The 27,712-nt window shown below is 49.0% G+C and overlaps 1 protein-coding gene across 3 annotated transcripts; it reads right to left on the reverse strand.

Moving 5' to 3' along the window:
- Positions 1-1,970: 1,970 nt before the first annotated feature.
- On the reverse strand, positions 1,971-26,007 carry TRPV3 (transient receptor potential cation channel subfamily V member 3). 3 transcript variants are annotated; one of them, XM_059381057.1, is made up of 14 exons: positions 25,883-26,007; positions 25,439-25,615; positions 21,093-21,233; positions 19,176-19,456; positions 16,911-17,087; positions 15,832-15,990; positions 15,120-15,221; positions 13,210-13,283; positions 11,214-11,379; positions 9,581-9,647; positions 7,986-8,260; positions 6,832-6,944; positions 5,620-5,699; positions 1,971-5,335 (listed from the first exon to the last, which is right to left on the reverse strand). In XM_059381057.1, exons 2-14 carry the CDS (start codon positions 25,605-25,607, stop codon positions 5,241-5,243), a joined length of 1,899 nt encoding a protein of 632 aa, XP_059237040.1. In that variant the 5' UTR covers positions 25,608-25,615; positions 25,883-26,007; the 3' UTR covers positions 1,971-5,240. The 3 variants fall into 3 exon arrangements, with proteins under 3 accessions (XP_059237040.1, XP_059237039.1, XP_059237041.1); XM_059381056.1 differs by lacking the exon at positions 25,883-26,007 and having other exon boundaries at positions 25,439-25,855; XM_059381058.1 differs by lacking the exons at positions 11,214-11,379; positions 13,210-13,283; positions 25,883-26,007 and having other exon boundaries at positions 25,439-25,855.
- Between the last annotated feature and the right edge of the window lie 1,705 nt (positions 26,008-27,712).

Below are 27,712 nucleotides of genomic sequence, written 5' to 3' on the forward strand. Positions count from 1 at the left end.
CTCTCCCCCACAACCTCTCTAGAGGCTTTGTCTTTCAGGTCCTCTCTGTTCTAGCCCGTTTCACACTGTTCTGTTCCTGTCCGCCCTCACACAGACGGGTCCTTGCACTCAGAATTCTCTCCCTCCTTCCTCTACCCCTCACCCCCGTCGGCCCTCGCTCTAGCTAATTCCTCCTCTTCCTTCATCTTAAAGGCTTTCTGGCCCGCCCCTCTGCCCCTCTGCTTTCATCCCATCTTGAAGACATTACCGATAGCTCTGCCGGTGTCTGCAATCTCTAAGTGCCCAGTAGCGTTTAGTCGCCTGAGTGCGCTTAAACATCCCTTCTCTACTGAAGTGTCTGCATATCCCACCAAGGTCCTGGCCTTCTTTCCTTCTCTCCCAGCCACTCCCCGAGTATGCCCATCACTCTCAATTGGAATCCACTTCATTGTACACTCTTCAGACATTACCGTGTCCCACAGGATGGCGGGGAGAACACATACCCTTTTAAGCCTGCAGCCCCATCGCAAAAACAGAGGAATGTTCAGATTTCATCATTCCTCTCTGTAAAGTCTTTTAGTAGCTTCCTCTCAGCTTGATATGAAAGCTGAACATGTCCTATGTGCTCTGGCCTCTGCCTACCTCTCCAGCCCTATTTCATGTCACTTGTCCCTTTGTTCCCCACAGTTTGGCCCCACAGATTCCTCCAGCCTCAGCTGCATCAGGCTCCCTAGCTCCTTAAGGTCTTTGCCCACATTGCTCCCTCTTCTAGAAACCCCTCCCATCCACACACTCCCTTTACCTGGATGAGACGTATTCTTAAATGTGACCCAGGCTAGGCTAGCACGACGGACTAGCACTAACTAGTAAACCTCAGAGAACCTGGACCCATGGCCCAAGAAAAAACACTGTGACCTTTACGTATCATTCCATGTCTCTCCAAGTCTCCGTTTCTCCACTTGTTAAATGGGGATATAACACTCATCAAACCTATAACACTGTGTTATTAAGAAAACCAGTGTGACAGGAAAAGCTTTATAAATAGGAAATATATCATCCTAAAGGCTTAAGTTGCAAAACACCTTTTGGAAGGTAACTTTGTACAATGTTGAGAACCATAAAACTGTTCCTATCCATTGACCTAGACATCCCACTCCCAGAATATATCCTATTAAGCGGGGTTTCCACCCTTTTTCTATCAGTCCACCCAGAACATTCCCATGGACAGCACATTCCTAGATTAGAAACTGAAGCTTATTTGAGTTAGGATGTAGATTACATACAATTCCCATTTCTTTGCCATTCAAGAAGACACATCCCAGTGAAGGATGCTGCTCTAGAAGTTATTTCGATTAAGTTATAATCCACCCAAATGCAGCTGATCACTGATTAATAAATTGTTTGCAAGTTCTGCAACCCATCAAGACACAGCAGTGTCTTGGCATTCAAGTTAAAAACTGCCATCCTTATGAAATAACAAGAAAATTTTACAAATGACTTTACATATGAGTTGGCCAGTAATGACAGTAATATCAGTACCTCCTCACAAAGGTCCTGTGAAGTGGACAGAAGGGATTTATACTTTCTGATCTCTACGTGGAGCCATGGTTTTATAGCCACACTAAATAAATTGATAGGCAGCAGGACATGGTAGACAGAGCACTGCTTGGGGGTCATGAAAGCCTGAACCGCTGACATTTTCTGGCTGTGATACTTTGGGCATGTCATTTCAACTCCCTTAGTCCCTCTTTACTCAAACTGGTTCTAGAGTTGTTGCATGGTTCAGCTAGAGTACTGGACATCAATACACTGTGAGATGTAAACGCTGTTCAAAGGTGACCTCTCTCACAGTGTGCTGACTCTGTCCCTGAGTTGAGACCAGTATTTCAGGTCTTTCCTTTTGCCTTAGATTAAGCAACACTCTAAGATTCCTAGTTGGACTTCATAGTAGCATACGTAAGATAAAAGATAAACTACAATCATAGCAAGGCAAAATAAATATTTATTAGAAATCATGAGAGCATTTCTTCAATGGCACTAAAATGTTCTTACTCTATTTATGATTTCTTAATTAAACACAGATTTTCACACACACACAACACTAAGAACAAGTATGTGAATTAAAATTGACAAGGATTAGGCACATTCAAGAAGAACAAGCTGTTAATTCTATGTTTGGAACCAAGATCACAGTATAAACATGTAAATCAGTGCAAAACTCAAGTATGGCTTACAGGCCAGGAATACGGCCCATCCACCTGGGCCCTGCCCGGAGCAAAGGGACACAGTTAAACCAGGCCTTGAGGAAGGAAAGGAACTTCAATAATACTGGGCTCTCTCAGGCAGGAGCCTTCTAAGAGCTTAATTACTTCACAGTAATTCACACCTTCTGCTACATCCCAGAGAGGAAGGTAAGCAGTATTTTTATTCCAGGTGCATTCATCACATAATGTGTAGAATAACAGATTCCCCCTGAGGCAGTTTAGCCAAAGGAAAACTCCTAGCCAAAACCATTATCTGAGCATGGGGGATTCCATCCCTGGAAAAATGCCTATCCCTTACATTACTGAAATGTAAATCCTGAAGTTTTAAGAAGTCCTGATATGCCAGTGGATTTGGTGTGATGTGGGGTGTGTGTGTGTGTGTATGGTTTGTGCACACCTATGTGCACACTTGAGTTTTAAACCTGTCCTGGGGATCACTGGGACAATGTAGACTGTCAACATGAATCATCTGAGCAAAATCCCTTAGCCCCCTGACGTAATATATGTGGCAACCAAAAGGCAGGCTCAAATTTACTGAATAACTATGTTGAAACTGTCCTGGGAGAAACCTGTGGCCCAGGAGCCAGAGCACTCTGGCTCCAGCAGTTCTGATGTGACTTCCCACATGGCTGTATGGCTTTAAGCAAGTCCACTTTCTTTGCTGGTCTTTAGTTTCCAGGTATAAAATAAGGGAACTGATTCTTTCAAACCAATGATCTTTGACTCATTGCTTCCTTTCGCCTTGGTAAGCCCACCCAGACTCAGATGGCTGAAAGTCTTTCAGGGATGAATACGGTACAGACAATGCCCCTGCCAACAAATTCCATCCAGATCCACAGATAACAGCTCTTCAGATGCGTGAGAGGAACAAGGTCCCATTATTGATTTCCATTCGCCTCACCCCGCAGTCCTTGTTCAAGTGGGAAATGGAGAGCTGTGCCACTTCATCCACTCCTATCCAAATCAAAACAATCCTGGAGTTCCCAGATCATGGCACCATGGATCCCAATGGCTGCCCTTCAGACCAGGACATCTGCTCTGGATATTCACAAGTAGGGAACTCCAGACACAGGATGCTGACCTCCAGCCTAAAAGGACCTCACAGTCCATCTGACTGTGATCCTTAACAACATGCCTAATGAGTTCTGCTTAAACATCTTCAATATCTGGAGCATTTGCTAGACTGGACGGAACCAAAATCTTTGTCCTTGAAATTTCCTTTGGCACTGTTTCTGCCCATCTGGAACACAGGTGCTCTTCCTGCCTCCAGGACAACCCTTCTCCCTCAATCATCTGTTTCCAGAGAACAGACCTCATGCCTGCTACCCCTGCTCACACCAGAGCTTGATCTGAGCACCACGGCTTAGAGCCCTGGTCAGCTTCAGCTGGGAGTACGGGGGCTGCAGCGAAGTGTGCAGGCCTCAGGCTCACCCTAGACCCACCCCACCTCTCTCATCCCCGGCTCATCAGGGACACAAAGGCCAAGTGTCCACTCACCCAGGGAAGCTGGCACACAGAGCAGCCCAGAGTGGAGAGAAGGGCCCACAGTGGCCCGGAGTGCTTGGCTCACACTCCTCAGTTTGCCGGTTTCACTAGCCAATTGCCAAGTTGTCTAAAAGGCCAAATTTATTTTTACGCCCTTTAAAATTCAAACTCGTGGTCAATACCTTGATAATCCCGCCTCTAAAAACTCTCACATGAATCCTGACCGGATTCCCAAGGCAGAGCAGATTTTATAGTTGTTTAAGTCCCAGTAATCCGGAAGAAGTCTCCCATTCCCAATTCACCTCTGCCTCAGACTGACTCTGCGTAATTTCAGGGGGAGAAAAGTCAGAGGATGAGGCTCTGAAAAGAAGCCCTATGTTTCGGCAAACACTCCTTTCTCACACTCCCTCTCTTCAGCCTCAAAATTCACAGTTAACAAAAACACTTAATACCAGAGCATTCTGGGTATTTGGTTAAATTCCTCCCATAAGAAGTACTGATATATAATAGTAACCTCTGAGATTTAAGACCATGGAAACAGAGCAGCTGCTATTTCTATATCAGAAGAAGCCCCGCTCCCAGCTGGGAGGCATGCATGACCGCAGGGCCAGAGCGAGGACAAGAGCCAAGCTCTTCCACCCAGGTCACAGCAGCCCACACGGGCCCTGCCTGGCACGTCTCATGTGGACTTTTGCGTCCGTAAAGAAAAGCTTTTTGTCCCTGCTCTGGCCACGCTGAGGCCAAGTAGATAATACTTATATCCGGCCCCAAATCCCCCAATCTGTTTCTCAGCTTTTAAAATCACGTACTTCATCTGAAGTAACTTTCATTCAAAACTGAAATGTTTTTTCTCCATTGAAAATAAAAACCCTGTGTTAATTACTCTACTAAAAATGTCTCTTAGTTTGAGACAGTTCGAGCCTTGGGGTACCAAGGCACTCATTCCAAGGGTAGTTTCCTGTTCCCGGAAGGGTCCGGAAGGGCATTTCCAGAGCTCAGTCCCTTCGACCCTCAGGACGCCCGACTTAGTTCAGTCCTGTTTGTTCTGGGATGGGATGGGATCAAGAATGGCTTAAATTCAGGAGACCCAGTCCCAGTAAGGGAGACAGTGGGAAGTGAGGGCTGGGGCTGGGGGCTGTCGAGGAGATGTTGGCAGGAAGGCAGTTCTGCTCCTCAGGCCTCTGCCCCTTCCCCGCCACCCCTTTCTCCCAGCCAAGCTGTCCTGCAGTTGGTGAGCCCAGGCCTTCGCCCTGGACTTCAAGGACTCCTAGCCATGGGTTTACACAAACCCTTTGCTGAATAAAAAATAAATAAATAAATAATCCAGGGTGTTTCCCATTCAAACAGACTGACAGCTGCCTCTTAGCTCAGCCACCACTTGGCATGAGGTTGCTTTCCACTTCTGGGCATGCAGTGCAAGGCCACGTTCTGCTGTAGGCCCTTAGCTCGGAGTCCAGGACCCAGACTGCAGCGTCAGACAGCCCAGGATCACAGCAGCTCTGGATTTTGCTTCTACACCGAAGTTTCTGGAAACTCATCTATTTCATCAAATGCGTTGAGGGTGGTTTTGCTGTTGCTTCTGGAAGAATCTTGGATTTTGCCAAAATCTGCTTTCAAAACAAAACACCAAAATCCCTATTTTAGCAAGGTGGTGCTCTGTAATGCGGGATTCCATGTCTAGCACACCACCTCGTTCTTTTCTCCCCACCTGATTGTTCAAAGTTACTCCTACCAGGGATATAAAATGTCACAGCTGAAAGGGGCCTGAGAACCCATTTAATTCAACCTCCTATTTTGCAGATGGGGAAAATCAGGGCCCTCAGACACCAGTTTGCCCATGGTCACGTGGTCAGACAGGCATGGCCAGCACACTTTGAGACAGCAACGGTACCTGTCCGTCTCACGGGCCCCGGGTCTTCGTTGAGGAAGGAGACATGTGTTTTCCATTCAGTCCACTTCACCTCATTGATCCTGCAAGTGTGTGATAATCATTCTCACTTCTCAACTGCACCTCATTAAATGCAAACAACTAGCATGACATTTGGAGTGGTCTAAATAGCTCCCTTTCTTTCCATCCCGGGATCTGGGACTCCAACCTCACATGGTCATTCAGCAGTTTTGGGGTTTAAAATTCCCCATCTTCTCAGCCCTCAGGGATCAGTCTGCTCCCAGTGTGTGGGGCCCAGAAACTCAGAGAGGTGTCAAGGGGACATTTTCAGACCACAACAGCTGTGCCTTATTGCCGAGAGGCAGTCCATGGGGAAGGAGGGGGAGAGGGCCGAGGCAGAGATGTGACAGTGTGAGGATTAAACTTGTAGAAGTTTAGAAGCTTAAGGTTCAACTAGAGTTAAGGTTGCACTAGGAGAATGCAGTTAGGGTTCAGATCCCAATAAGAGTGGGTAGAGTCTAAGGTGCTAGATTACAACAGAGGCAGTGGTTTGGCTGAAGTTCACATTCAGGGAGCAGCTCTAGAATGAGGGGCTGAACATTAGAGATATTCGTCAGGGTAAGCGTTATAGAGCTGGAAACAATGGTTTCCACAGCGTGGGACTTTCAGTCAGAGAAGCTGGGCACGGTGAGGTAGACATGGAAGGCATCCATTAGGTCAGGCAGTCAGCCAGAGGATAAAGTAGCCTCATCATCAGAAGAGTTGGTTGTGGCACGTGCAGTTACTTTTTAAAAACCAAAAAGTTTGATCTGTCCCAAGTAGCTGTCTCAGTCTCCAGTCACCCATGACAAACATGGCTCAGGTCGCCTGGTGTTCCATGAACCCACACAGGCTAGAGAAAAGGACAGAGATTGCCGGCTCGGCCAATCTTTCCTAAACAAGAGAGTGGACCGGCAGAGGCCATGGAGGCAGCTGCACGGGCAGAGACGGGAGCGGCCACCAGCAGTCTCCTTCCCTCTCCCTGCAGAAATTGGAGAAGCTTTGTCCCAGTGCTAGCAACCACATAGGAACAAATTCCATGTTCTAAGGAGGCCAGAACTGACTGCAGGTGTGGTTTGGGAAACAAAGGACAGCACCATTTCTCTGACATTCACTGACTCCTCTCTCTTCAGCCCCCCAGAGACACCCACCAAGGGACCCCTTTCCCTTTGTTACCGCAAACACAGCCGGAAATCTTCCTCTGCTACTTTACATAGCTCTCCCATCCGGAATCTGCTCCTCAGCCACTCTGGTAACATCTTCTCAAACTCCAAAATCGTCCTGGCTCTCTGGGGACATACATGAGCCTAAGCACATCAATGAGAAGCCGGCCCAGGAACACAGCTCTGTATGAGTGTGCAGACACCCCCGCACACACACACATGCACACACACACACACACACCCCACCAAACAGCCAGCTTCACCTCCAACTGGAAGCTTAATGCACAGATCCAAAGGGTCCAGCTAATCTACAGAATTCAAAAATGAAAAACCAGTAAGTTAGGAAAAGGTATTCAAATTACTTTAAACACAACATAAACTCTGTTTCTGGAAGTCCAGGAGCTTCCTAACTGAAAATGTTGGGATCCTGGGATCCCACGGTGAAGAGAGGTGCTGACATCATGTAATCTTACCTGCATGCCTGGCTTGGAATCCCCTCACCTTTTAACTATCACTAATTTGTCAGATCTCTCCTGAATGGAATCAACAATCCAATTAAGAAGGCCCTAATAATTAGAAACTTCCTCGTGATAAAGCAAAGCTTTTCCCCCTGTAATTGCCCAGATACCTCAGTTTTGCCATCTGGGGCCACAGAAGGAAGCTGTCCCTTCACAAGTAGCTCCTCAGATACCTGAAGAAACTCTTACCTTTTTCAACCCTAGTCCCAATACCATTTCTTGTGAGGCACAGTTTCCAAGTCCTCTCCTAAGCCTGGTAACCTGCTCTGGACCATCCTGTGGGTTACTGTCCTCAGTGTGTAAGACCCCCCAGCATGTAAGGAATGTTGCAGCCAGGATGGAGGAGTGCAGAATTGTCATCTCCATTGTCCTATGCCATATACTCCTCTTAATGCAATCAAAGGTCACATTTCAACATCCACACATCACACCAGACTCTGAGCAGATCATGCCTTTAAGCCTGAGTTTTTCTCACCTGTGCTGCTATCCAGTCATACTGCACGGACCCTAGACTAAGATCTCCCCAAACCTGGCCAACCACAGGGAGCTGATGCAGATTCCCAGGTCCCTGGTACAGACAGCTGTCCATACAATGTGCTGAATGGAGTCCCCAGGAAGACCCTCATAGCAGGCGCCCTGCCAGGCTCACCTGTAGACGCCAGATGCGCTCACTCTCCTTGGAGACATTCTCCACGGTTTCTCCCATCAGGGCGATGAGCATGTTGAGGAGGAGGACGAAGGTGAGGATGACGTAAGTGATAAGCAGGAACAGAAAGAGGATGGGGTACTTGGAGTTCTGCTGTATGTTCAGGTCACCCAGACCAATGGTGAGCTTGAAGAGTTCCAGAACGGCATCACTGAAGCTGCCGTAGGAGCTGCAGTCCTTATTGTCACTGGGACACTTCTCAATCAGCGAGGCCAGGGCTGGGAGGACAGAAGAGGGTGTTCTCCTCTGGTGCTCTGGCTGCTTAATTACCCAACAGGCTCCTGCACACTTGCATGTAAGTGCACGCCCCTCCCCCACACACCATGCAGGCCTACAGCCTCAGCCTCTCTGCTTATTTAAATTTCACCTCCCGCCTCCCCCAGCTCCTAGAAGCTTCCTCAGGCTGCTTCTCTTGCCATGACCTCCTGTAAAAAACTCTTCCTGCCTAACAAAGCCCACACTTTTTTCTCCTTCCTCTACTCTGCCATTCAGCCCTTGATCACTCCCAGCCTTCCAGAGTTGTGATCTATAATCTCTGTGTGTCCCGCTTTGGGCTCCCAGCTTCCTGTAGCCTGGGTCATCTCCTCCAAGACTGTAAGGTCCTGAGTCTCTTCCTCACAGTCTGTTGGGAGATCCCCAGGCCAAAAAGACTGGCGCCATTTTCTTCTCTTCTTTCCAACACACCATAGCAGTGGCTTGTTGCTAAATGGATAAGAGAGGTGGATGGAGGGATGGATGGATAGAAGGAAGGAAGGAAGGAAGGAAGGATGGATGGATGGATGGATGGATGGCCAAATTAATGAGTGAGTAAATGCATGGATGAATAAACAGGCAAGTGAAGGAGCAAATAAATAAACACATTGTGGCCCAGCAAAGGTACCAGAAGATGGGAATGCCTGCCTAATTTCAAATGCCAATGATCATGGCTGGGGGTGAGGGGTGGGGAAGGGGGTTGGAGGAGATGGGAAAATTCAATGATACCTCTCTATGCAGAAGGTAGAAATAAAATTAGGTTGTATAAATGAAAAGACTTTAAGAGGGGGCTCCCCATCTCCCGTCCCCAGGAGAGCAGAGGCCCTCACAGATATACCTGAACCAAACCGCAAGTAACATGATGTGGGGAGCCAAAGGAGCTTACCTCGATGCATTAATTTACTCCTATTTTTCAAAGACCCTCAGTCACATTGCTGCAGACTCTACCTTCCCTGTCTGTGAAATGGGGCCAACACCACCTACCAATCCTCTCTCAGGTTGTGGGGGCCACGTAAGATGCTGGATGTGAATGCGGGAGGCACACCCCAGTGTGGATGACAGGTCTGATTCTAAGCCTCAGTTACCTTATGAGCAGGGACAATGACTCCCCCTTGATCAAGATATTGAGAGAAATAAAAAGGCAATGCCTGGAAAAGGCTAAGCCCGGCAAGTGCTCCGCTGGTAGGTGACACAACTTGCTGAGGCTGCTGGGGACGCTGTCATTTTGACCTCTGTATGAAGTGCTTTACGAATGCGGCAGTTCCCGATATCCACAAACAAATTACCTACTCCAAATCCAAGTAAGAACACGATATATACAAACAAGAACTTCAGAACATCATGCAAAATGACCTATAAAGGGAGAAACATGATTTCAGGGTAAGATTTGAGTACATATTCACTAGACCCTCATCTCCTTACTGCTTCTCACCCTTCTCCAACCCCCCCCCCCCCCCCCCCCCCCCCCCGCCGACCACACCTTCCCCCAGACCATTCTCCCTCCCGCTAGCAAACCCTTCCCAAGCCCCAAAGCTCCGCTCTGGGTCCCATCTCCTCCAAGAAGCCTTCCCTTCCGATCCTGCTCTCCTCCCTCCCCCTTCTGGCCCATAGTCTGGGCCTGTCCCTGGTGATTCACTCTGTACTTGAGCGCCTCTTTCCATAGTGTCTCGTGTGGGAAACCCTCACGCTTCCTGGGGGCAGTGGTGTGCTGGGGCCTGATGTCAGCTCAGAGCTGACGGTTACATTCTTATCAATTTTGTAACCTGGCTGTTAAACAGAGCCATTATGAAAAATTAAATCACGTAAACTTATAATTAAAGTAAATTATAGTAAAAACAAAGATAATAAATATTCAAAACTCATCACTCACTTTGCAATTATCTACGTGACTAAGGTTATTTACGTCACTGGCAGCCATACTGTGTACCTACTATATCTTGCATTACTGAGCATCTCTTCCTGACTCTGTGTTTAACTCCATCATCCTGGCAGCTGGAAATCAGCCATGCTAGGATTTACACTATGGGACTCGGTGAGCGGGACACATCACAGACTCATGATGTTTGCTGACTGTCTAGACCTAGATTTCTCTAGATCTAGATTTAAGATATCAATAGAGATGACAGTAAGGCAGATTAAAATTTACAATGTGGGGAGGCCTGGGTGGCTCAGTGGGTTGGGCCTCTACCTCACGATCTCAGGGTCCTGGGATCGAGCCCCGCATCGGGCTCTCTGCTCAAGGGAGCCTGCTTCCTCCTCTCTCTCTCTCTGCCTAAGTATATGATCTGTCAAATAAATAAAATCTTTAAAAAAAAAATTTACAATGTGTCCTATCTGTAGCTGTTGTGTCATGAATAAAACAGTAACATTCATGAAGTAGTCTCCCAATATTTGAGAACTATTATTCAAGTCAGCGAGTAAGTAGTTCGCATCACTGACAAGCAAGGGAAGTTCTCATAAGGCTGTGCTGTTTCACTTCCATCTTACTCCTTAAAGAAAACATCAGCCGATATTGACATATCTGTCACTTCCAACCATAAATGGGCAGCAGATACACGAGTCCAAGAAAAATCAACAAATGCTTCTGGCTATGTGGAATTTAAATAAAGGACATTATATAGTTGATTATTTGTAAATATCCTTTGGGCGATAAACTTGTTAAAGACTTGTCAGCACACCACAGCCTGAGGGTGAGATCATTCCTTCCCAGGGCCCAACAAGCCCAGGTGTTTCAAGGTCTAGACTCTTAAAGCCTGGCCACAAGCAATGGGAGACAGTAGTGTTTGGGAGGGAGGGAGAGAAGCAGGCTTCTCTCCAAACCTGCTTCCCGATTGGAAAAATGGACATTCTCTGAGGACTCCCCATCTCCCCAGCACAGATGCCTGTGTGTCTGTGACGCTCACGAGCCCCCCAGCGCACCTTCTGGATCATGACGCTGTACATGCCCATGGACTGGAATCCCCGCGTGTAGTAGAGCATGTTTGCCCAGCCCAAGGCCATGGCCAGCACGAGGCAGGCGAGGTACTCTTTGTAGGCAAACAAGTACAAGAAGACAGACAGTATCACAAGCACAGCTTGGACAAAACTGTTCAGGAGACACAGGAGACAAGGGCCTTACTTACTTCTCAGCATCCAGGGAGACAGTCCAACCCCAATCTCCCTTCCACCCCCGAAGTGGCAACCTGAAGGGTAATGCGGAAGAGAAGGTAAGGTTGCCCCGGACCCTCTCGACTCGAACATCCAGCCTTGCGGATGGCATCAGCAGACTGTCAGAGCCAACAGCAGGTAGACTGCAGCTGGCAGGGACTTTTTAAAAATACAGATCCTGAGGACTCAAAGAGATTCTGGTTCAGGAGCCCATATATCTTAACTGGCACATGTGATTTCTGATGCCCACATAGATCAGGGAACCGCTGGAGTAGACTAAGGGAGGTAAGTGAGTGATTGCATTTTTAACAAAAGTGATGAAAGCTAACAACGTCTATGCTTAAAAGCCAATCATAACAAAAGTCTTTTAACAACTATAATATGTGCTAAATGATAGCTCTGTTGAACATATTGGTTGCAAAACAATATGAATGTACTTAACACCATTGAACTGTACGCTTAAAATGGTTAAGATGGCAACTTTTAGGTTATATACATTTTAAAGTACAACATATAACAAACACACAGGACCAGCATCAACTCCTAAACACCACTACATCATCAGTGATGCAGACATGTAGATAAAAAGCTCCATTACTTAGAACATCAGACGGTCTCCATGATTATAAAATATCCAATGAGTTAAAGTTAGGACACAGGCAACCTTGCTTTTCATGTGCACTGAAAAGCAAATGATTGGGCGATCGATGCATTCTAAACTGAAGTGAGGAAACACGATGTATCCCTCCTTAACAAAACACCTAAGGAGCTGAAAAGCAGGGCAATGCATTGGTCCCTTTTGTCTGTACTAAAGCAGTGGCTGGATAAACAAAACGCTTCACTGGAATTCTCGTATTTTCTCAAAGGTGGAAGACTCCCATGAGGGAGATATCATGGGGTCCAGCTACTCACTGCAGTATCTGGGCACCCCACTTGCCCACAGGGATGAAGAATTCCATGTATGCCTCTAGAAGGCAGGTGCATACATAATAAACACCTAGGTATTTGGAAACACTGGGCCAAGATTTAAGGTCCTATAGACCCAGCCTCCCTAATACTCTGAGGCAGGACTTTGGTGGGATCTGCAGAGACGAAGAGCCCAACGTACTTCGTTCCACACTGCAAGTCCCATTTCCTTTGCATGGCAGCAATGTTGAATCAGCCTCTGTTCCTTGAGAGACAGGTGTCCAATAAGCCTCTGATGTCAGCTAGTGACCTCTCAGAGAGGCTGCTGAGCTAGGCTTCCTGGCCCCATGATAACCACCCCTGCTCTAGCATAAGGTGAAGATGACTGGGTCGCTGGGCCTGGCTCAGACACCACCGAGGCTTGGTGTGAACTTGAGTAACTCATTTCCCTGCTCTGGCCTTTGGCTTTTGTGTCTATGGATGAGACTTGATGATTTCTCTAGTGCTTTCCAGCCCCGATCTGCCAGAGTCCAAGATGGCAAGCTCTAGACCCCACAAAACTAGGAGGAACTGGCCCAGACCATCTCTTCCTAAAGAAGTAAACCACTACTAAGCCTCTTCCTGCCTTCTCTGCCACACCTGCCAAGGTGGAGGCAGTCATCACTGCAACCTGATGGTGGGCACTGTGCTAGGCTCTTCTGGTCCTCTCCATGGGTGTCCATGGGCTTCTCTCACGCGAGACTATGGCCAAATGACTGGGACATGGTGACACGGAAGTGTGGTTCCAGAGGACACAGCGGCCACCATACAGGACTTCGGCCCTGCCTGTGCAGTGGTGACCAAATGGGACAGACCTACTTACAAGACAAAGTGAAACCAGGCATCAGAGAGAATGGACTGCAGATCTGAGGGTCTCAGCAGGAAGATCGCGATGCCCTGAGGCCAAAAAGGAAAGAAAAGCTGCACCCCTGCATGCCTCTCACTGGAGGATCTGAGGAAGGCAGTGTTTCCTCAGGACTGAGACTCGGTGAGGGGGAGGGCATGAAGGCCAAGCTAGAGCCCAGGTGAGAAATACAGAAGGGGACCTATGCCCGGGAGCAGAGGCATCCCAGGGTAGGAGTGGGTGTACCCCCAAATCCTCTCACATCTCTCACTCCCCCCACCTTATCCTCACCCAGACCCTGCAACAACACAGTCACACAATTCCCTGCCATTGCCCAGACACAGCCTAGCTTCTAAAGCCAAAACCAAGAAACAACAGGTGTTGGTGAGGATGCGGGAAAAAAGGAACCCTCTTGCACTGTTGGTGGGAGTGCAGACTGGGGCAGCCACTGTGGAAGACAGTGTGCAGTTTCCTCATAAAGTTAAAAACAGAAATATCATCCAGTAATCGCACTACTGCGTATCTATCCAAACAATACAAAAACACAAAATCAAAAAGATACATGCATCCTCATATTTACGGCAGCATTATTTATAATAGTCGAACTATGGAAGCAGCCCAAGTGTCCCCTGATAGATGAACAAATAAGGGACATGGGACATATATACAATGTAATATTACTCAGCCATAAAAAAGAATGAAATTTTGCCATTTTCAATGACATGGGTGGGGCTAGAGAGCATTATGCTAAGTGATAGAAGTTAGAGAAAAACAAATGCCATATGATTTCACTTACATGTGAAATTTAAGAAAAGAAACAAATGAGCAAAGTGAAAAAATCGAGACAGAGGCACCTGGCTGGCTCACTTGGTAGAGCATGTGACACTTGATCTCGGGGTTGTGAGTTCGAGCCCCCCGTTGGGTGTAGAGCTTACTTTTAAAAAAAAAGAAAAAATAGAGACAAAGCAAGAAACAGACTCTTAACTATGGAGAACAAACTGATGGTGGCCAGAGGGGAGGAGGGAAGGGTCTGGGGGAAACTAGGTAAAGGGCATTATGAGTACACTTGTGGTGAGTACTGAGTCTTGTACAGAACTGCTGAATCACTATATTGTACAAAGGAAACTAACATAACACTGTAAGTTAACTACACTGAATTAAAACTAAAAATTTTAATTAAAAGACAAAAAAAAAGATATGGATTAGCTCTCCTGCCCCTGAGCCCTTTAATGCTGCTCCCCCTGCCCACTCGGTAATGACCTTCTCTCCAGTGCCCTCGTGCCAAATCCTGCCCTTGCAGACTAAATACCATCTCTGCTTTCATGCTTTCCCTCCCTGTCCTCTCCCCAGGTAAAAGTCATCTCTCTTCCTCTGAGTGCTGGTCTGAACACCACACAGGGCCCTTTACACCATCCGTTTTAGGATCCAGATGTTTGTGCCCATCTGAAATCCCCCACAAGACTGTGAGTTTAAAGAGCACCAACTCCCTCTCTCCCTCTCACCTCCCCCAGGGCTGCACGTATAGCAGGTGTTCAAAATATACCTGTCAATTCCTTGGTTGGGTGGTTGGCAAGGGACTGACTGATAAACCCAGAGGAAGGGCTGGGTCAGGGAGAGAAGTGACCGAATGTGTGGATGGAGGGACAGGAGGACGGGTCACTGAGTGGCTGGGAGGGTAGATGGCTGATAGAGGGATCGAGGGGTGGATAGATAAAGTAGGTGGGACAGGCCTGCCTAAGAAACTAATTTCGGATCTACAAAATCTAAAGCTTAGAAAGGAAGTACTCCCCAGAACCCCCCCTCCCCATAGTCAGGCAGAGGAGGGTGCATCAAAGCCAGGCCTGTGGTCACTCTGCCTCGCCTTGCAAGGGGCTTGGTGGGCCACTCACCTCTTTCACAGAAATGCACATGGCCCAGATGAGCACGAACATCCTTCCTAACAGCTGCAGCCACCCCATCTTGTGCGTCAGGGCCAAGGGGTGTGGGAGGGCCTGGGAAGAAGGGAAGGAATGGATGGGAGCAAGACGGGGACTGAGGAAGGCCCCTCTGGCTGTAGGGTTCACGCTCACGTGCCAAGACCACTAGTTGAGTTGGAGACCAACGCGAAGCCCAAGCTCGGTACAATGGGAGAGAAGGAACGGCAGCTCTGTGCCCCTGTCCCCACCCACAGTGGGACCCAGAACTCAACAGTCCAATCCATGCTAACGACCCCTCACACCTCATGGCATTTGTGCATTCCAGAACCCATTCATATCCAGACACTTAGAGGACACTCAAAGCTACACCTCTGCCCCGTGTCATGAATGGAAAATTGAGACCCAGAGAGGGGGAGTCCCCCCTCCCATTTCTGTGACCCTCATGGCAGAAACACCCAATGAGCTCTAGATTTAGGTGGAGCTTGGGTCTTCCAACCTTCCAGATTTCCCCACAATTGCTGAGGACCAGAGACGTATTCAATTCCCTGGAAGCTGTGAAAGATAACAACTGGGGAACGCCGTGCAAATGTCATTCTGGGCCTCAGTTTCCTCATCTGCACATGGGACTCTGCAAGCTCTTGGAGCTCTGACCACTTCACCCACCTCCCTCCAGGGGCCCACGTACCTCCTCTTCCCGGGGCCGGTAATAGGAGACTAGAGTCAGGGTGATGTTGTAGAAGAAATAAAAGCAGAATGACAAGAAGAACATGTACTTGGCAAACTTCTTCCACTTCATATGCAGCAGCGTGTGCAAGGGCTCCAGGGTCAGCATCTCATGCCGGTTCTGGGGGTAGAACACCACCCCCACTTTCAAAGGGCCCTCGTTCCAAAAGGGAGCTCTGAGTCAGTACCACCCCTGGCAGAAGGGGCCAATCATTCTGTCTCAAGAGCTGGTTTGGCGGGAAATGTGGGAGAGTCATTTCTGGCTCCTGTAGCTCCTTCCCAGTGCCCCCAGGCAGCTCCCAAACCCCACAGGAGCTGGGCTTCCAGTGGGAGGACCCACTGCTCAGTGGGGAGCAAGAGCCACAAGGGGGAAGGGCCATGACTGGAACCAACTTGGCCCCTTCACTGTGTAACCTTAGGAAAACCCCCAGTACTCCCAGGGCCTCGATTTCCTCATCTATAAAACTGAAATCAACTAACCTGTCCTACCAACCAGTAGGCTGTGAGGGTTCAGGGAGACCACAGACGAGGCAGGCTCCAGTAAGCATGGCTCTTGGTAACATGGGGATGATGATGGTCTAATCTGCTGCCTCAATTCCCTCCCAAAAACTGAAAACCTCTCACTGCTGAACCTCTCACTTCCACTCCAGCTTCAGTGATCTTTGCCCCAGCCCTTGCCTCCTCCAGGAAGGCCTCCCTGATTGCTGCAGCTGTGCCTTCTCTGTGGGTAGGGGAGATTATAGAACCATCAGGGAAGAGAAAGAGAAACAAGATGGAGAAGATCAACAGGAATCATCCCACCCGCCATCTCACACTGCCCAGGATTCTGGGGCCAGGAGACACCCACCACAGAAGTTTGTAACGCAAGGTTAGCTAGGAACAAGTAAACACAGCACCGGCCCTAGCCCTGCTCTTTCTGTGTTGACTCTCCCCAGCGAGGTAAAGAACTGGAGGACTACAGACATGTCCAGCTAGTGCCATAGGTCTTCCCATTTGGCCTGAGGCCCAACCCCTCGTCCCCAGCCCCCCTGAGAGACCCACATCAAGGTTGGTGTTGTAGACAATGATTTCCAACACCGAGTTGTCTGTCGTAGTGTCCACGTTGGTGAGGTCGTAAAGTGAGGACGACACGGGCCCATATGCCCAGTCTGTGAACTTCCTGGACAGACTCCGGAGTGGCTTTTCCTTGATCTCACGACTGAGGATATACTTCAAGATCTGGGGACAGAAAGAGGAACAGCCATTGAACAGGGCCGGGAAGATGTTCCCACCTGGATGGATTGAGCCCCCCTCTGCACCTGCCACCGTAAGCCCCCAGCTCGGCTTCTACTGCAGAACCCGTGTGAACCTCACTGCTATGCCTAGTTCACCAGGGACGGAGAATACAAGGGACAAAAGGTGTAGAGGCCCTTTGCAGGGTGCAGAAAGCTGCACAGTAAGATCATAAAACCTTGTAGCAGTTGGGGACCCCATTCAGTGAAGCATCTGAGAACACAATTTTGAGAAATAATTTCTATTTGACCTGGATGGGAGAAGAAACTAGAAGTTTTTCCAGCTTCCCTAGCCTGGTCAAGACCATTCCAGCTGAGGCTCACTGTGGGCCATACAAGATGCCAGCCTGGCAGAGAGGCCTGAGAAATCCACTCTCCAGGTGACCCTCAAACTCTGGTGCACAGTAGAGTCACTTAGGGACACTCGACAATCCCACAGCACTGACTAATTCAGTCCAAAGCTCTGTAGGTGGGACCCAGATATCTATGTTTTGTAAAGCTCCATGGGCAGTTTCAAAGTGCAGGCAAGGTGGAGAGCCACTGCTCTCCAGTTCACTCCTTTCCAAAACTGGGGCCGGAGCTTCCTGGGGCACCAAACCAAGACCCAGGAAGAGGGTTCTGTTCAGGAGAACGGTGTCAGAGCCCTGGTTTCACACCACCCAGTGGAGTTCCCATCTCATCTCATATGGGAGCCTTGTCCTCACAGTCCAGGCAGAGAGCCTCCAGACACAGGGCCAGTCTCCCCATCCTGGGCCCCAGCCTCAAAGAGCCCCAAGGAACAGAGTCTGTGTCTAAGCATCTCTGCACCTTCCACTCCCAGCATAGTGGCCAACTTGGGCAGCATCCAGAAAGGTTTTCCAAAGAACACTGAATGAAGAAGAGAGAGGGCCAGGAATGGGGGTGTCCCTTCCCCAAGACTGGCCACGGGGGAGCACATTATCCTCTAGAGAGTCAAATGGTCACAGGGCCATGCTCCAAGCACCACAGCGCATGCCACAGCAGCTATCAGGAAGCTCTGCTTGCAACCCTCATCTGACTCTCTTCAAAGCCCCCCACAAACCGTGTTCCTGGGGGAGGGTAGGAGACGGTAGGGAGGGTGGGAAGGCACACAATTTCTCCTTTGTCAAAGCCAATCTCCCACCCTTCCTTCCCCCACAAGAGAATGAAAAGGTCCCTTGTGGGCCCCAGCCCTGACCACTGACACTGGGCCCAAGGCCCTCAAGGCCCCCGCCTCCCCTGTCAGCTGCCCTGAGGCGGACACAGCTGTGATTGTTCAATAGCCCCCTGCACCCACCCAGTCCTCTCACAGCCTCCCAGGAGCCTCAGGCCACTCCTAGGGCTTGGACACATGGAGGCTGAAGAGCAAGCTACGCCGGGCCTTACCCTCGGGCCCACCTGAGTCCTGACCTTGATCTCAGACCCAGCTGTGACTCCAGGCACCCACAGCGATGGGAGCCCGCCTCAACCCAAGTCTTCACCAAGGCTAAGCCTTGAGCTCCTCAGCCACTCCACACAGGGCACAAAGGGCCACAAACCACCACACTTCCTGCTGGGGACCTGGCTCAGAGTTTCAACATGACAGACAGAGAGAGGTCTCTCTAGACTCAGGCAGCTCACTGGCTCTGGAGGCAGAGCCGGCATTCTGGGGCTCCTAGCCTCCTGAGAGAGGCTGAAGGCCCTGACGGTCTTCAGACATAACTTTGGCTTGTGTGCCTGCCTTACCACACAGGAATCCTCAGCCACAAAGCCTGTGAGGTCCCACGTCACCACAACCTTCAAGTTCCCCCAGATGGGAGTCCCAGAGCAGGGCACAGAAACACAGAGTGTCAGGGACTAAAGTCCAGAGGGGCTCCCATGTGACATATTTCTGTGTGGTCACTCAGAACAAACCCACCCCAGGCCACAAATGTACTTCCTAGACTTCAGGCTGACCTTTCCCAGGCCACGGTACAATCTGTGGGGTCCCCAGAAAGGCCAAAGCACCGGAGTGGTCAGCCTCCCTGCCCTCCTTCCCGTCCCCCACCCCGGGCCCTACCTCGGCCTTGCCCATCTTGGCAGCCAGCTGCAGTGGCGTGAGCCCGTCCTTGTTGTGCATGGTCTCCAGCTCCCACGTCCCGCTCCTCAGCAGGATCATGTCGTACATGCGCTTCACAAAGTCGTTCTGTGTCTTGAAGTCCTCAGCCACTGTCACCAACGCGTGTAGGATGTTGTTTCCCCGTGAGTCCTGCGAGGTGATGTCAGTCTGCTCATTCTCCATCAGCAGCTGCACAATCTCAGGCTGGTTGGTACACGCCGCCAGAGCCAGTGGGGTCTCGCCTGGGGCAGTAGGGAGCACTGGACCTCAGTTCTCTCCTAGACGTGCCTGGTTTCCGCAAGCCCTAGGACTGAGGCCCACGTCCTCAGTAGGACTGACACCCGGGCCTCCCTGTAATTCCCCCCACCTTCTGCCTTGTATGGGAAGAGTGGGGAGACCAAAGCTGGATCACCGCCATTACCTCCTAACTGATCTCCCTACTAACATCCCAGGCCTCCATCACTATCCCCAGCATAGCAGCCAGACTGATCCTAGTGACACAAAAGACTCACCTCTCCCAGAATAAAAGCCCGGGATCCAGCAAAAGCCCACAGGCCCTGCATGTTCAGACATCACTTCCTCTCCTACCCCCCCACTCACTCCTCTCTGGCCACAGTGGCCTTCTTCCTTTTCCTAGAACATGCCAAGGCATTTTTCCTACCTCAGGGCCTTTGCACAGGCTGTTCCCCTCGCTTATAGTACTGTTTCTCAGCATCTGCCTTGGGCATCTCCACACTTCTACCAGTCTTCACTCAAACATCAGGTTTTTAATGAGTTGCCCTAACTGCACTATTTAAAATTGAAATCCACTTCCCTGCCCTGGAACTCCTGACCCCCTTTCCCTGACTTGTTGTTTATATTTTCATAGCACTTATCATTTTCTAAGATATTACATAGTGTTATTTATTATGTTTATTATTGATCATTTTCCTCCAGTCTAGAACATAAGTTCCATGAGGATGGGAAACTTTGTTTCATTCACCGATACATTTCAAATACCTAGAATGGTGCCAGGAGTGTATAGTAAGTGATCAATAAACGTTTTTTAAGAAAAGAGAAGGCAGGTGACTCATACATGGTCACACAGCAAACCTGGGATGGAACTAGGACCGGACAGGAGGTCTCCAACTGCTTCCCTTTCAATCTCCATTCTGTTCCCTCTCTTCATCCCACCTGACAGACATTTCCCAACACTGGTTCCAACAGGGTCTAATGTTGGACAATGGACTGTATAAGACCCTGTCCTCATGGCTGCTCAGACCCAGCTAGTCCTACAGATAAATACCAACCAAAGAAACAAAAAAACACCCAGAAGAGTAAACAGGTCAGTGGTTGCAGCCAAGGGCTGGAGAGGGTAAAGGCGTTGACAAATTTGTGGGGGCAAAGTTTCTGGTGTGCTGGGACTATTTATACCCTGCCCTCATGGTGGTGGTTAGTCAACTGTATACATTTGTGGGGCTGAACAGAACTATCCATTAAAACGGGTGAATTTCACTATATCTAAATTATGCATTACAATCTTTTTTTTCTACCCAGAGTATCCTAACCCCAATTCCTTTTGAACGCCCTCATTTGTCAGTCAGGGAATCTTCCTCTCTGACTCTTGACTGCGTGTTTGCAGTCCTGGAAAGCATCGGGCGCAAGGGCAGAGGCAAAGCTGAGTCTGCTCACGCGGGTGCCCACTCGCGCCCCCTCCCCCAGTTCAGAAGGCTCTATCCCAGCGGCCACCCCGGGCACTGTCCCTCTGGGCCTGGGGCGGGTCCACTGGTCCACGTGCCGAGCGGGCAGAAACCGGCAGTGGGGGCTCCAGGCCAGCCCACCAGCACCTACGGGGACCGGGGTGGGTCGGGAAGGCCGGAAGGGGCGGGCAGCACCCACCAAAGTAGAAGCCCTCGTGTAGGTACTTGGGGTTGAAGAAGACCCCCCTGGCGTGGGCGTTGACGTCGGCGCCCGCCGCGATGAGCAGCGCGGTGATGTCTCCCTGCCGCCGCTCGATGGCGATGTTCAGCGCCGTCTGCCCTGCGAACGGAGTGGGGAAGGAGGAAGGGGGCGCTCAGCGGCTGGGCCCTGGGGGACAGACCCTCCCTGGCCCCCGAACTCCCCGCCGAGCGACAGCAAAATACCAGCTGCCTTCCTGCTCCATGCTCCAGTGAGACTTCAGTGCTACCATACTGGGAGTCGCAAGGGCTGGGGGACCTGGGGCGGGGCGGGGCGGAGAGGGGAGAGGGGCGGGGAGGGGCGGGTGGGGGGCAATCGAGACTGCATAAGCCAGGTTAGAACTTTATCCTAAGTGCTGTGGGAAGTCACAAGTCATTGAAGCAGGCAAGGGACACGACCAGAGTTTTGAATTTTGTACATGTGTATTTTCGGATCACTCTAGATGCAAAATTGGAGGATGCATTAGAAGGAGCCCAGACTTGGCAGGAACCGCCACTTCAGTGGAGAAAGAGATGATGAGAGCCAGAGACCCATGGGAGAAAGTGTCCTCAGAATGGCCTGTGGGGGGCTGGGAAAGAAAGAATGACTGGCCTAGGAGCTGGGAGAGTGGTGCCACAATGACTGAGGAACAGAACAGGAGAAAGCAGCGGGAAGGGGCTGGAGGGACATTAACCCAGATGGTGGAGTCTGTGGACTCTCCAGATCGAAGGCTCTGAAAGGCTGGGGCAGGGGATAGGTCTAGGAATGTCCCACCAGAAACAGCATTTTCCAAAGAGCTGCCACCATTCCATATACAAAAATAAATTCCTGGTGGATTAAAGAAGTAGGTGTTTAAAAAAACCAAAAATTCATTGATAACTAATCTTTTCATAAGGAAGAACTTCTTAAGCAAAACCCCAAAATGCAGAAACAACCACAAAGAAAAAACTAACATGTCGGCTCACAAAGAAAAAAATTTAAGGTTTCCGTAATTCAGAAGACAAAGTAAAGAAAGTTAAAAGGCAAGTGATAGGCTGGGGAAAATATCTGAGACATAAATAGACAGTAGGTTTTGTAAAGTTCCTAATATATTAAGACCACTTAAAAATCAACAGACAACTTAAAAGAAAACTGAGAAAAAATTAACAAACACCTCACAGAGAAGAAAATACGCATGGCCAAAAAAGAAAGTGAAACGTGATTGGAATCACTGATAATTGAGAAAATGAAGTTAGAATCTAGCAACTTAACACTTTTCTACTTTTCACTGACTAGCAAAACAAAACAAAAAACAAAGCAGAACCAAACAAAAAAAAAAATAATTTCTAGTATTAGTGAAAGGTGAGAGAATGAGGGAATGAATACTTGGTATTTCGAGGAGAATAAACTAGTATCTTTTAGAAGCAAATCTGACAATTATCATTACAAATTTTAATGTGCATGCCTTTGAACACAGAAAATCCAATTCAAAATTTTCCTAAAACGTGTGCACTGTGCATGGGGTCATAGGCAAGAATATGTACTGTGATATTTTCATAGTGAAAATTGAAGAAAAAAAAATATATATAAATCAATCAACAGGAGAATACAGAAATTAGCCACAGGATAGCCACACTCAGACTAGGCAGGAAAAAAGGAGGCAGACTCTCATATTCTGGGATGAGAAAGTGTCTAAGGCATAGAGTTTAAAAAAAAAATGCAAGGTTTAAAACAATACAAACAGTATACTATTGTTCTATGTTAAATAGATACATGAATAAACAAACATGTTTCTATGTTCACATGTACACATGTGTAAAAAGCCTAGGAAAGTCCTCAAGGTGTACAGAACATAATTATTTCTAGAGAGGAGACTGGAAAAACGGGCAAAGGGGTTTGTTTTAACTTAATTAAATACTTGAATTTTTTTATGTTCTAAGGGTATTTATTTATTTTTAAATTTTAAAAAAGATTTTATTTATTTATTTATTTATTTAGAGTGTGTGCAGGGAGAGGGGCAGAGGGAGAGAGAGAGACTCTCCAGCAGACTCCCTGCTGAGCATAGAGCCCAATGTGGGACTTGATCTCATGACCCTGAGGTCAAACCTGAGCAGATGTCAGTTGCTTAACTGACTGAGCCACTTAGGAGCGCCTTAATGGGTTTTTAAAATCTGGATGTAGGTCCTTCAGGTCTGGAAAATATTTTTGTATAACTCCTTTGACCATGGACTCCCTTCCATTTTCTCTATTCTGTATTTCTTCTGTTGGGCTTCCCAGGTAGATCTTTTGCTATCCTTATTTTTTTTTATGTCCTCTTTTGCATACAGTTATTTATTTATTTATTTATTTATTTATTTATTTATTTATTTCCTTTCTCAAAGGTTTCCTTGACTCTCTCTTCCAAACCCTCCTGTTGGCTACTTTATTTCTGCTGCCATATTTCTTTCTTTTTATTTGAATGTTTTACAATGAAACTCTATTCATGTGTTATTTATGTGATTAAAATAATTATGTAGAATGGATATATTGATGGATATAAAATCACTCATTATATTAATCTCAAATGCATGTTTAAAATTTTTAATAATAATTTTTAGTTGAATACATTGCTTTAAAAAAGGCAAATTTCTGAAGGCCTTTAACAAAATGTTAAAAATAATATTTTAAAAGTTGCTTTTGGATCCTCTTAGCAGCATAGGAAGGAAATATTAGCCCCTGACAGATGGAGGAACGAGACTCAGAAAGGCAAAGTAACGTGCCCAAAGTGAGGAAAAATGACTCCCACTCCGCATGGTGTTGTAGCCCCTCAGCCCCCAGTGGCGGGGAGCACCCACCCAGACACTGGAGGGAAGGTATGAGCAGATATCATCAGAGAGAAGAATGCGGAGTTGGCTTCTGAGAAGTCAGAAATAAATGGCTCCTCCCACCATGCAGAGAGAGTGCTCACAGCCCCCAACAAGGCCACCAGCAAAAGACAAAGTCATGAAAGAAGGAAGTGATCAGGGAAGGCTAAGAAAGAAAAAAGGAATTGCAGCCAGGACAGCAACGCCTTAATAGTAACCTTCATTCAAAAACCGTTTATTAAGGACCTCTTATATGAGACCCCAAGGGGCCCAGGGAATTCACTATGGGCAAGACAGACTCCATCCCTGGCCTCAAGGGATTTCTAGAACATGCTTCTAGAAAGAGGTGTAAGTGTCTATATACTGACAAGAAGAAAGAAGGGGAGAGAAAGGGACTGAAAGGGGAGAAGAATCAAGACAGGCAAGCTTGAGGCACTGACCTAAAACTCTTTGGCTAAGGACTAGTATCAGCTCCCTAGTGACAGGCTGAGAACATTATACACAGCTCATCTAGTTTCTCTCTTTCCTTTGGCTACCAGGGAGCTCAGCGTGCAGTTCAGCACTCAGCTGTAGCCATCTTCCCTGGATTCCCTCTCTTCCAAGGAACGGTGTTAGTTTTCACAATCCTTTACTTTTTCTTGAATATAGCAAAAATGCTTGTGAACGTCTGGAGTATAAATAAATAAATATTTAAAAATGACTTTTTCCCATGAGAAACGTTGAGGGCCCAAGACAGACCATCCCCTGCAAAGAGCCATGTTCAGCACCCCTTGGCATGTCAGCAAGATAGCATCTGGTCATTCCTGAGCTCATCATGTTTGCACCTTATTAGAGATGAACAGGATGTTTACTGAGTCCAAAAACTCCAGTGAGGGCATACCTTACTGATTGTTCACAACAGATCTGCTGGGCAGGGAAACATTATCCCAAATTTGGTCTTCTGCCCCTTTCTAGTCCACTTAACAGAGAAGCCACAAAATTGAGACCCAAATGAGTGATAATGATGATGGTGAGACTGACAGGTGTGTGGGCCTCGCCCAGCTATCCGACAGCATCTCTGGCCGGCTTCCCATTGCCCTGATAGGCCAAACTCGTTCCCATCTCGGGCTTCAGCCCTTGCCCTGCTCCCAGTCATGCCAGCCTCAGGTCAAATGTTCCCTCCCTGCGGACCCGCTCTAAAGCTGCCCATACCCAGTCACTTCAGATCATCTTCCTAGCGTTTTCCATCTAAAATCACTTTATTTAAAGCAGTGGCCTGCATCTGTCTTGTTCATCACTGCACCCCAGTGCTGAAAACAAGGCCTGCCTGGCCTGTGGTGGGCACTCGAATCGCTCTACAGAACCAAGGATGAAGGCGGGGAGGGCCTGCTATGTGGTACTGAAGCCCGCTGCGTGCTTTGGGTCCACAGGGACAGTGGGGGGCTCCGCATGGCTTGGTTCCCACCCCAGCCCATGTCCACATGGCACCTCCCACAAGTAGCATACCTTCGTAGGCCTCCTCTGTGTATGCAGCGTTGATGAACCTGTCCAGGATGTCATTCTCCTCCGCGAAAGCCAGCAGGATCCGCACAATCTCCTTGGTGTTGGGATTGATGTTTAACAAGGCCTTCATCAGGCAGGTCTTCCCCGTGTCAGAGGCCGTCAGCTTGTGCATGAGGAAGTCTGCAGGCAGGGTCATGGGGTGAGCCGCGGGAGGGGCCCTGGCTGCCCCCAGGCTTCCCAGCCCTGAGAGGGGGGGGCAGGATGTGGGGGCTGCAGTCTCCGATCTTGAGACACCCATGCTGTGCCCTCCACTGGCCTCCTGGAGCCTGTGCTACCTGCTCCCCTCCTCCCTCTCCAACTCTTCCCCCCGTGAGGCCCCCGAAAGCCTTATGTGAGGCCTTCTGCTCTCTGCCTTCTGCACCTGCTACTTGGAGGGGGAAATCTCACCCACTGCATGTCTTCCCACTGTCCACCTCAGTGCTGACGCCCGAAATCTCCAGCCTGCCACCTCCTGGCAGCCTGCAAATAAAGCTTATCACCTCCCTCTAACAAGCTATTCCCAGTCCCCCAGACAACGTGGGCCCCACCAGCCAGCAAGTCGCCAAAGGCACTACCTGGGAACGCTCCCTTTCTCTCACTCCCTTTGTCCTTGGCTCCAGACCAGATCCCCTGCTGAGGAGCTGGTCACATTCCCCTGGGTCTGCTGCTGTGATCCCAGCATTGCCTGAATAGTGCCCTTCTCCAGTTTTACACCCGCCCTCCATGCAGTAGCCAGACATGACCTTCGCCTGTCTAAGCCCTTCTGTGGCTCCCCAATGCCCTCAGAGTCAGGTTCAAAGTCCCCAGCCCAACCTTCTGGGCTCCTCACATGCCCCCCTCATGGGTTGTTGTGGGGAAAGGTGAACAGCAGGAGGCAAGCCCCCAGCCCCACACTCTCTCTGCTAGAGCCAGGCACTGACCAGCCACGTCCAGGCCACGACGCCGTTTGCAAAGTTCCTGCAGCTCCCCCAGCAGCTCCAGCAGCTCCTCCACGCAGCCCTCTGACACGGCTGCAAAGATGCGCTGCTTCAGCCGCTTCTTCCTCCGCCTCTGCTCTTCCTTGGCCAGGTTTGCACTGAGGCCAGAAAGTATCTCCAGTTCACCACATGGGTGCCACCAACCTACTCTCCCCCTCCTCCTGCCAGGGCCGCTGTGCCTGCACAGAGCTGCACCACAGCCGGGTCCTTGGCCCCAGACAGCACAGCCGCAGCTCCACAGCCAGTCACCAGGCCCCAGAGTCTTCCATCAGCGCCCCGGGGCCCTGGCATCTGTGTTGCCCCCTGCAGGCTTCCCTCCGAATCCAAATGCAATCACAGTTTTTCAAACTATATATCTGGGTACACATAGCAAAGATGACTAGAAAGGACAAATAATAGTGATTATCTTAAAAAATATGAGATGAAAGGAAGGAAAATCCCACTTTCATCTTTGGCAGTGTTTGAATTCTTAAACTCTGTCTCTCCCTGCCCCCACACTCCAAAGAGATAGCCATGGCAATGCGTATTTTTTTGTTTGTATGTGTTCTTGCAAAATGCACATGGTGTTTCATGGTTTGGGTGCATGTATTTTTAATTCACTTGTATGGGATTGTGTTACAGTTCTCGCTCTGCTGCAGACTGTTGTCTGAATATTTTATAATGAATGGGTAATACTTCTTAGAGTTTATGAAATGTAATTCTCCCCCCACAAAAGAAAATTCCTACATGCCACAGCCATGGGCCCAGACATTTGTCCCAGCCCCAGGAATGGAGGCTGCTTTCTCTTCCCTGGGTTGTGATGCCCGTGCCTCTGTCATCCACCTGGTGGACACAGAGGGTGGAAGGGAATGGCCAGGCTTACCTGGGGCTGTTGGGATTGGACGGGGTCTCTGTCACATCGTCCTGAGGAGACTGTGGTGAGTCCATGTCATCACAGTTCCCAGAGAGGCTGTGGGGGAGTGGGGAAGGAAGAGAGAGAGACAAGTTTAAAAGAGAGAGACAACCAGGCCTGGCCATTAGGCCCCGGGTGAGTCACTGCCCGTACTGGACTGGAGTAGGGGCAGGCATGGGGGCCAGTACTCACCACTGCCGGATGTTGGAGTCCATAGGCTTGGAGAAGACCGGGGGAGAAGTCTTGGAGACAGTGGGGTTGGGATCGAACCCTTCTATCTCCAGGAAGAAGTGTGCACTATGGGGACACCCAAACAAGGCCATTAGAGCGGGACAGGGACTGTCCACCCACATGCCCTCCACCCTGAGA

This window comes from Mustela nigripes, chromosome 16, assembly GCF_022355385.1.
Source record: "Mustela nigripes isolate SB6536 chromosome 16, MUSNIG.SB6536, whole genome shotgun sequence".
In the NCBI taxonomy this organism is placed as follows: Eukaryota; Metazoa; Chordata; class Mammalia; order Carnivora; family Mustelidae; genus Mustela; species Mustela nigripes.

Bases quoted from the DNA above. Each gene is read 5' to 3' on its own strand.
- TRPV3 (XM_059381056.1), bottom strand. From the start codon at position 25,733: ATGGGTGTCTCAAGATCGGAGACTGCAGCCCCCACATCCTGCCCCCCC. The intron at 13,284-15,119 runs GTGAGTGGCCCA...TTTTGGCCTCAG, and splicing joins TGTGCATTTCTGTGAAAGAG to GGCATCGCGATCTTCCTGCT. The intron at 9,648-11,213 runs GTGCGCTGGGGG...CTCCCTTTATAG, and splicing joins ACAGCGTCATGATCCAGAAG to GTCATTTTGCATGATGTTCT.